Here is a 9266-nt window from a genome sequence, read left to right as displayed (position 1 = left end):
CCAAAGATGCCCAGCCCCTGGCACAAGCGGCTTTAGAAGTTAGGAGGACCGATGCCTCAGATGCTCGTATCTTCGAGATCGGAGTTTGTAATGCACGCTATTCTTCTCCGCTTGACTATTTGATCATTTCTTCGTCAGAACTCCCGCAGCAATATATAAGGGCTCCACGTAGAACGTTTGTGGATGGGAACCTCGTCTGTCTAACAAGTGGCAGTGTGAATAATCCCGCCCGCATCTGTATCGTTCCGAAGCGAATCACTTGTCTCCCTGAAACCTGCAAGCTGGTCGGTGAATTTGGCGGGTCTACGTTCTTCTCTGATGATTGGTTTTTGTCTCACCAGATACTGCCGTTCGACATGGGCCGCTCAACGAAAAGTCAACAACTACGTTCTTTAATCCGAATGCTAGCAGATGCCTCCGAAGTGATAATCAAGGAATGGGAATCCGAGGATTTCTCATCTTCTGATTTACCCACAGCGCCACTCCCGTCGCCTGAACTCTTCGAAGCACGCCGAGTTATGGTCGGTGCCCTTGGGATGTGTCTTGATCTCGTACAGGAGCCTGCAGTCCGTCTGACCGACATTTCCTGTGCACATTTCACTGCAAGGGCACTGCATGTCGCCGCATATGCCCGTGTTTCCGACATACTTGCGGATGCGGACCCCGTTGAAGGCATGTCTGTGAAGGTTATAAGCCAGAAGACGGGTATTGGCGAGCAGAAGCTAAGTAAGTTCAGCGTAGATCGGAGACTTTCTTCGAATAATCCAACTTCCTTATCTAGCTCGAGTTCTTCGGACACTTTGTTCCATCCACATCTTCTCTGAAGTCAAAGACGACCACTTTGCAAACAACCGCGCGAGTCAATGCCTGGTCAAGAATGAATATTTGCGAGCATGGATCCTGTTGCAGTATGCATTGTTTGAGTGTACAGTATACGACTCACCACGCTTAGCCCAATTTCACAGCGGGCTAGAGGTCTATACTGCCTCCGATAAGCTCCTTCCATTGTTGCTAGATTCTGTCAAGTCCAAATCGACGTCTGCCCGAGTGACAGCGTTCGCAGATGGCATAGGCACTGACCAGACGGCTTGGGAATATCTTGAGGAAGAGGTAAAAGGACCAGATGGCGTACTTGCACCCCGTCCTTCGTTGGAACTCTGGTCACTGGCTATGGTAGGCGGCGGGCACACTTTCGCATCTGGCATCTACAACGGTTCGTCTAATCCGTATGTCAAACACCTTCAAAATTGCGCTGAATGATAAAATGGCAGATTATCCTTGGGAGGCCTTAGGTTCGAGCACGATCGTCGATGTTGGCGGTGGCGCCGGTCAGTGCTAGTAGAGTATGCCTAGCGTCAATGCCGATCATTCATATGCTGCTTTGCTCGTGTAGGTGGTACAAGTCTCGATCTTTCGAAGATGTTTCCTAGTCTACACTTCGTGGTCGAAGACCTATCCAAGACAATTCAGAAAGCGGAGGGAGTTTGGGGACGTGAGAATCCAGAAGCAATCAAGAGTGGGCGGGTGAAGCTCTTGCCGTCCGACTTTTTCGAGGAACAGCCTGTGAAGGGAGCTGAGGTCTACCTCCTTCGACACGTCCTGTATGTTTATGCTCCATTTTCCTGTGATGTCTGACCTGGACGATCACATAGGCATGACTGGCCAGATGACGAATGCGTCACCATCCTGGCCAATCAACGCGCAGCAATGGGCCCCGGTTCAATCATCCTGGTGGCAGAACATGCCATCAACACTACAGTGGGTTCGCCTAGACTGAAACGCGCTCCTCCACCGTTGCCACCCAACTACGGGTACGCTCATCAGTGGGGGAATGTTCACGATTTAGTAATGATGGCCGTGCACAATGGCATGGAACGTACCCCGGAGATGCTTGATTCTTTGGCTAAGCGAGCGGGCTTGAAGGTCACCAGGATGTGGGAGTGTCGTGGGGTGATTGCGATTGCAGAGCTACATATAGACGAGTATTCACCGGAATGAAGATGTAGAATCATAGTTCTCACGTCTAGAGACATTCCTTTCGAAATCATCACGTCTTTGCTGCTGTCAATAATCCTGACAATCAGTTAGCGAGGGTTTGTCTCACACAATGTCATAAGTATTCGTGCTTAGAACATGCAAAGAATCATGGCCAGTCGGGGGAAGAGAAGAGGGCGATGCTGTAGTTGAACATGATCACGTGCACTTCCCTTCATGTTGCTCGACGAGTCGAATACGGGTTGGCGCATTACTGCCTTAGCTGACTGCCCCTCAACATACGTCTAGTGCAGTCCATAATCTCCTGAAAATCAAATTGCACCCGTTTTTCGGAGTATCTCATGCGCTCTGAGCTGGGAATGATAGATCACACCAAGGGAGCCACGCTCGCAATCGATTCGTGTCTTGCCCTCCCAAGCATAGGACCAACGTAAATTTTCGCTCGAAGGGAAGAGGGGGGAACTGTGTATCGTGAACTCGGACAACCTCTTAACTCTGAACATGCTCTACACCTTCCCATGCCACGTTCTGGGTATCACACTGCAGAGAAAACGGAGATGACCACGATCCAAATTCACTTTACGGTATATCATTGACTGCAACATGTCGAAAACCAGTACTGATAGTCACAACCAGAAAAGGGAAGTTGATCAGGCGCGTCAAGTGCGCGTCGCTCCAATGCTAACGCTTTATGTTCAGCATCGATTGCTCAAAAGATGAAGATGTACGTAAATCATGGTGGCGTGCATTCAGACTCATGGATAGGAATGCCGCGGAGGCAATACCATGGGAGTCGAAATCTCGTTTTAATTTGCTGCTCCGTATGTCCCGATTGAGCTGAAAAAGCGCAGAAAATTGTAATTGTGCGTGCAGTGACCCATTCCGACCGCTGTTGGACCAGCAAAAGTTCTTTCTTCCCAGACGCGGATTCAGAATACTGGCGCACGAATATTCTAGCGCATATGCCGCGCCACAACGCCCACGAGACTAAGGATGTCGACACTTCGGGTCCAAATCCACATCACTGTGCTGTGGACGTTCTCATCGTTCTGTTTTCGAATGTCTGTCATTTCCACTGATGTTTCTGACGATCAGCAGCCGAGTTATCGGAGCGCCAGGATTAATGACAGATGTCAAGAGCTTATGTGAACGTTACCCTTGTGCTGGTTAAACTTATTTGATGTGTGCTAAACCGCGGTATTACTGTTTTTTGTGCAGATAGAACGAAAGTAGGTCTCAAATACTGCTGACGAGGGCGCAAACTCTAAGTAATCTGGATTCTCTATCGCATGAAGGCAAGCACATCGTATCAGCGTGCATTCGTTCTCATTGCAATCGCTGCGCCCAATCCTAGCTGCGGTGAGTAACGTAAAGCGGATAGCAAGGAAACCTTGCTCAGTGCCTCATTTCTCTCTTTGCGATCCCCCTCCTACCCCCGTTTAATAGCGTACTACGTAGGACGTAAGTGATTTCCCGTTAAGCGCAGGTACTGCTCGAGAACAGCTGTCCTCATGCTTGCGAGACGGTTAATTCGCATCGCAAATTCGCTGTTGTGCTCAATAGCTCGCTAGGTACGTGTGGCCGGTTCAAACATGATTGCACGGAGATGCTCTCACTTTCAGAAATGCAACTCCTTCGATGTACCAGAAATAGCTTTGCCACAGCGGCTGTCTCGCATTGATATCGCCGTTCTCTCTCCCACCACTGTCACGCCAAGGTATATCTATTCCTATCGACTACATGTGCTCATGCCAACGTTGATGGTTGCATGTTAGCAGGAGTACGTCTGGCGAAGCGCTTCCCACATAGTCCTGTCAATTAAGAATCTTGTTTGTTACTTCGCCGCTCGTGAGTGGCTAGTTCAATATCAAAGTTGTTCATAGGTTGTGTCAGAGAAGGGTGCTTACCGTCCCCCCGTCCAATATTTGTATTTGCATTATTTAGCCTCCCGGAGGCGAGTAGAGGCGTCGGACGCAGACATGCAATATGCGGCCCGCTCATGGAACGTGAGCGGCTGAGTCTACCATAAAGACCCCCCTAGGAACTTCCGTTGGTACTATCCTCGCCCCATTCAATAATATATACAATGGGTGCTGCAGTTGACAATGTCCATCCACCCGTATGGCGGTCGCTCCTACGTCTAACCAGATTACATCTGTTCCCACTTGGATCTGACCTTGCGTTTTGGCCTTCAGGTATGTAACATATCACTTCATTGGCATTGATGCCTCTTCGACGGTCGCTCATGGTCTATTCTCATAGCCTGGGGCTTAACCCTGAGCGCATGCGCCACCGGACTTCCCCCTAAGCAACTAGCCAATGTCAGCTTCTGGTTCTTCGTGGGGGGAACCCTTCGACACAGCGCCGGATGCATATGGAATGACATATGCGACCGTGAATACGATCGCCAAGTTGGTAAGATGCATTCCATCGTTGAAGAACTTTGTACGACAAGGGAGCTGATGGGCACTTTATCGACAGAGAGAACGAAGAGCAGGCCTATCGCATCGGGCGCGATCTCAGTTCCGTCTGCGTTAATGTTATACCTGGCACACGTTCTCGCCTGCATCTCGCTCCTCATGCAGGCAGGCCCGGACGCGTAGGTTGCGGCTATACGACGATGTAGCCTTGGTACTGACAGCGGTGCTAGTACGCGGATTGGTCTGGTTAGCTTAGTCTTACTCGACGTACTGTACCCCTTCATGAAGCGATGGACGTCCTGGCCGCAAGTAATTTTAGGTGAGAAATTGCCGTATGGCCAGTGCATATCTCTCTCAGCACTTGTTCACCCATAGGTATTACATCCGCGATCGGCGTGCCTGTTGGGTGGGTCACTGTGGCGGGCAAATCAACAGGCGAGCAGGTTGTCGCTGCTCTCTTTGTTGGATGCATCTGGTATGCCATGATCATATTTCTCGCACGTCGTCACATTTGTAATAAGTCCTCCTACAGCTGGACCATTTATTGCGACACTATCTACGCATGTCAGGACCGACATGATGACCTGAAGGCCGGTGTGCACTCCACTGCCCTCCTGTTCGGCAACTACGTTCGCCCTGTCTGTGCTATATTTGCTGCAATTTTTGTCGCTTGTATGGCCACGGCCGGTGCTTTGAATGGTCAGGGTCCCTTGTTCTTCATCATCACTGTACTCGGCACTGCCGTGACGCTGGCGTGGCAAGTGGCCACTGTCGACCTTGACAACGGTGCTGACTGCATGAAAGCCTTCATGGTGAGCAATATACCGCTATATTCGATGCTTCACATCAACGTAACTATTTCGAATGGAAGGTTGATGCATACCTTAGTTATGGTATGTGGGCTGGAATGCTCCTTGATTATGCCTATAGGATGATTGTTTGAAGGGGGGAGCTTATGTTTCATCTTGCTTTATTCCGCTGCAGATTTGTGTTATGCAAAGAAGCCACTCTTTTATGTGCTAAATCTATAGATTTCGTTCTTTAACACCGTGTTAACTCGCCGTTAATCATGGCTCGCAACTGGGTGACGTATTGAAGCTGGATCGGATCGTCTCACGAAAACAGTGTGACTTACCTGCTACGCGCGGAGACGTTCAACCACAGCGGCAAAGCTTCGATCATATTGCTATGCATTCAGACCTTAGGCCTTATCATGCGTTTCCGATCCGTGCTCTCTTTTCATCAGCCACATAAGTAGAACTTGGGCTATGTACAAGACCGACGTGCTGTCATATCTGCGCTCGTTCGGCAACCTCCTTTGTGACCTCCGCGCATACAATCAGCAGAGCATTCCCGAGCTTCTCGAAGTCACTAATCTATGAGCCACGATATGCATGTCATGCGCCATTTAACGATCGCACGACGACGCTTCACGTACCTCGTTGTATACCTGCGCGCTTGCTCTCGTCCACCATCTGCCATCATAGTAAAACTGCGACGCATATACGTTGTGTTGGTTGAGCAACTTGTCCTGGAACATCAGGGTGACAGCCGACGTCGGCGCTATTGAGCTTGCCAACGGGATCTCGACGTTGATCTGAAACAAGAGTCAGCCGTCGCGTGTCAGAATACAGTGGGTGTGCAGACCATATTTGCAGTGAGTGCCTCCGCTTCATCAGAGTCAGCCGAAAACATTGTACGTGTGTTCAGGATTTCAGCGAGCCGTTTCCCGCCAGCAAGTGCCAATGCGCGGCAGTACTGGTTGATTCTCTTCTCGCCACCTAAGAAGCTTCGAAATTCTAGGGCTACACAGGGCGGTAATTGTCAAGTCATCCAGCCTTGCAGGGGAAAGACGCACCTGGCTTGATGCTCAGAGGTATTGTGAAGTCTAGCGTTCCGGTCCCTGAGACAAGTGTCAAAGGTAGGAAAGATCAGCAGTATGAAATGTCAACCTACAGAAGAACTTCGATTGGAGATCATCTTGTCCTCCATGTAAGTGTGCCCCATACGTGATGCTCGTAGGAAATGCGGACTTGATGATGTGATGATTGCTAGCAGGAAGCAATCAGCACTACTCTATTCGTCACTTCAAAAGCGACAAATAAACGCGGACCGTTTTGGCACATAGAGCAGTGCACAACCGTACTTAGTGTACATCCATTTTGAGGAGCTCTGGTTGCATGCACAGGTCCACCAAGTTCGGCTTTAAAGATGATAAGGAAAACGTACCGACACCCAGAAGTCAGGCGCTGCCTCTGTTAGGTTGATGTCTACTTCTTGGCCTAGCGAATGTGCCGCATCAATGACGCTCCACACTGACTCTTCTCTGCAGATCTGCACCATCTCCTTCCAGGGCATGTAGACAGAGGGAGTCGCCGAGATGGTATCCAACACCGCGACGATCTTGCCCTTGGAAATCCCGGACGCCGATCGGCGCTGTTCTGCCTTCAGGTTTTTAAGATACTCGCGAAATCGCTCAAGGATAGAGGCACGCGTCTCTGGGAAAGATAGAACGAACTTGGAGAGCTTTGGATGAGGAGGAGTATCGGAGACGTAACGTGCTGCAGCGCTGATGGTTCCAAACGTGCAATTGGCTAACAACACCTAGGGTAAGACACAAGAGGGAGTGTAAAGCTACGAACGTACTGATGGCGATGACATCGCCTTCCTCCCAAGTGAAGTTTCGCAAGATGACACTGATCCCATGGGAGACGTTCGGCACGAAGACACATTCGCTGGGATCTGCACCGATCAGTTTGGCGACCATTCCGCGCACCTCCTCCAGCATCGGTCGATAGTGGAACCAAATGAAGCGATCTGGATTCGCTGCGATACGGGCAGCCAGATCTTGGCTTGCATCCTCGACACGCCGCGGTATACCGCCCGCCGTACCTGAAAGTGGTACTCAGTAGCCAGCATAATCGATTGGATGACATACACTGACCATGGTTTAGGTTCGCGTACCCAGGTTCCATTGCAAAGAATGGTAGGGTGGCATGACCGAACTCCGGGTAATTCTCCATGCTACTAGAGTTGAGCCGATGTAATTTGCGCTAGTGATCGATAGGCACGACGTTGTTGAGGACGGGCGGGTCTGCCAAGGCAAACCGTATGTTATGGTAGCTCTTCCGAATAGCTTCGGGTAGAAGCATCGCTCTTACCAAAGCAGCTCCAGCCCACTGATATGGTGGATGGGACAACGAAGGCGCTGGCTGTCGGATGGTCGGGTTACGTCATGGTCCGCTGAGCTCGCATTCGCTCGATTACGAGGGAAGATCTTTCCTTCAGGTTGAGACAATCGTGGATCAAGGAAACCGGGCTCAACGGAGATGAGCAAGCAGAAGCTACAACTCGGCCCGCTTCGTGTGGCCGCGACTTAGAATGCTCGCGCGTTCTCATGTTCGGCTCATGATTTCGAGTGGCAACCTGTTGCGACGAGTAGTCGTACGGTAAGCCTGCGCGTGTTCTCATGTCACTGGTCTGCGCGATAAACTCTCGCCTTACCCGATAGACAAACCAAATCGTATCAATTCTCAGACGAATATCAAACCGCGTTCCATGCAAGGTGTATCTTTCCTACGGCGAAACACGTGCACGGAACTCACCTGGTATCGTTCCATCGGGAGAAGCACGCATGCCGTACATGAGAACTCTTCCACTCTACTGGCATAGATCGGTAACGTGCCGCAAATAAGACGTTCCGATGATCAGAAGATTGCTGCGCGGCCCCGCTCATCCCTCACCCATCCGCCCGTGGCACAGCCTCAATGGCCAAGTTCCCCATAGCAGAGGCGGAGCTCGTTGCCATCTTCACCGAGAGTATTACCTATGGAATCCATATCGCAACATTCACGATGTGCATGTGGACGCTGTTGCGCAGGTCGAAGGACTTGGAACGACCTGTAAATGTGACGTTGCTCTTGTTTTCCATTACACTCTTTGTCCTCGGCACGCTGGACATCGCTTTCAATTTCTATCGCAATCTAACCGCCTTCATCTTCTACACGGGACCTGGTGGAGCGGGTAATGTCTTTGACGAGCTTTCGAACTGGGTGAATACCTCAAGGGTAAGCCTCACCCGGTCATAGATTGCCTCCATGGATCCTCATAACTGCAACGCAGAGCGCCTTTAACGTATTCGCCTTCGTCGTCGCAGATGCTATCCAGGCGCGCAGCGATTCCTTGTCGCAGGAGATAACGTAAATGCTAACAGCCCGCTTCCAGGTTTATCGCCTCTGGATCGTCTATACTCGCAACTGGCGAGTAGCCTTCCCTCCCCTGTTCTTATGGTTTGCCGGGCTGTCGTGTGCTATATCGGTCGTATATTACTGCGCTACGCTCAATCTGATGACGGACTTGTCCGGAGCGACAATGCTTGACAACTTCCTCGACGCCTTCCTCGTCCTATCAGTGAGCATCAACGTTATTACCACATGTACGTGTTTGTCCGGTCCCTGAGTGCGCGCGCACTTAATGCGACTGTATGCATATCTCAGCCTTGACTCTGTATCGCATCTTGCTGATCCACCGGTCGACCTCGCGTTATTTCCCCAGCAGTTCAGGAAAAACCGTGCGAAGCAGCGTGACGTGGACACAGCTCTTCCGGATCCTGATCGAGTCTGCTCTTCTCTATACCCTCATTTCAATCGTCTTCTTGGTTGTAAACTTGACCGGCAATAATGCAGTATACTGCATCTCGGACATGGTAAATCACTCACCTTCTAAGACCTCGGTTGTTGACTAATCTGAGATTGTATCCTTCGCCTTTCAGAGCTTGCAGATTGCGGGAATACAGTTCGACCTGATCATCATACGCGTAGGGTTGGGAATTACTATGGAGCAGGAGCACAC

At 50.5% G+C, this 9266-nt stretch overlaps 5 protein-coding genes across 5 annotated transcripts; 4 read left to right on the top strand and 1 right to left on the bottom strand.

Annotated features, from left to right (window-relative positions):
- Nucleotides 1-117: 117 nt before the first annotated feature.
- Nucleotides 118-2104, top strand: LAESUDRAFT_725746 (S-adenosyl-L-methionine-dependent methyltransferase). The gene is made up of 7 exons (XM_040908883.1): nt 118-284; nt 342-726; nt 782-908; nt 966-1213; nt 1272-1328; nt 1394-1601; nt 1653-2104. The coding sequence occupies exons 2-7, from the start codon at nt 357-359 to the stop codon at nt 1996-1998; spliced, it is 1356 nt and encodes a 451-aa protein (XP_040764397.1). The 5' UTR covers nt 118-284; nt 342-356; the 3' UTR covers nt 1999-2104.
- Nucleotides 2105-3943: 1839 nt separating this feature from the next.
- Nucleotides 3944-5420, top strand: LAESUDRAFT_146989 (UbiA prenyltransferase). Its single transcript, XM_040901350.1, has 7 exons — nt 3944-4190; nt 4258-4410; nt 4477-4594; nt 4646-4734; nt 4791-4890; nt 4948-5227; nt 5287-5420. The coding sequence occupies exons 1-7, from the start codon at nt 4082-4084 to the stop codon at nt 5356-5358; spliced, it is 921 nt and encodes a 306-aa protein (XP_040764396.1). The 5' UTR covers nt 3944-4081; the 3' UTR covers nt 5359-5420.
- Nucleotides 5421-5630: 210 nt separating this feature from the next.
- Nucleotides 5631-7754, bottom strand: LAESUDRAFT_679129 (PLP-dependent transferase). Its single transcript, XM_040905695.1, has 10 exons — nt 7577-7754; nt 7360-7509; nt 7062-7307; nt 6645-7009; nt 6529-6587; nt 6372-6466; nt 6274-6318; nt 6063-6220; nt 5854-6012; nt 5631-5791 (listed from the first exon to the last, which is right to left on the bottom strand). The coding sequence occupies exons 2-10, from the start codon at nt 7436-7438 to the stop codon at nt 5705-5707; spliced, it is 1293 nt and encodes a 430-aa protein (XP_040764395.1). The 5' UTR covers nt 7439-7509; nt 7577-7754; the 3' UTR covers nt 5631-5704.
- A 197-nt stretch (nt 7755-7951) lies between these two features.
- On the top strand, nt 7952-8758 carry LAESUDRAFT_146943 (uncharacterized protein). The gene is made up of 2 exons (XM_040901348.1): nt 7952-8482; nt 8538-8758. Exons 1-2 carry the CDS (start codon nt 8183-8185, stop codon nt 8616-8618), a joined length of 381 nt encoding a protein of 126 aa, XP_040764394.1. The 5' UTR covers nt 7952-8182; the 3' UTR covers nt 8619-8758.
- LAESUDRAFT_725742 (uncharacterized protein) lies at nt 8421-9059 on the top strand. The gene is made up of 3 exons (XM_040908882.1): nt 8421-8482; nt 8538-8896; nt 8973-9059. The coding sequence occupies exon 2, from the start codon at nt 8619-8621 to the stop codon at nt 8871-8873; it is 255 nt and encodes an 84-aa protein (XP_040764393.1). The 5' UTR covers nt 8421-8482; nt 8538-8618; the 3' UTR covers nt 8874-8896; nt 8973-9059.
- Nucleotides 9060-9266: the final 207 nt, after the last annotated feature.

This window comes from Laetiporus sulphureus, assembly GCF_001632365.1.
Source record: "Laetiporus sulphureus 93-53 unplaced genomic scaffold LAESUscaffold_19, whole genome shotgun sequence".
In the NCBI taxonomy this organism is placed as follows: Eukaryota; Fungi; Basidiomycota; class Agaricomycetes; order Polyporales; family Laetiporaceae; genus Laetiporus; species Laetiporus sulphureus.
Note: the sequence above shows the minus strand (reverse complement) of the source record. Positions and strands in the feature narration are given on the sequence as shown.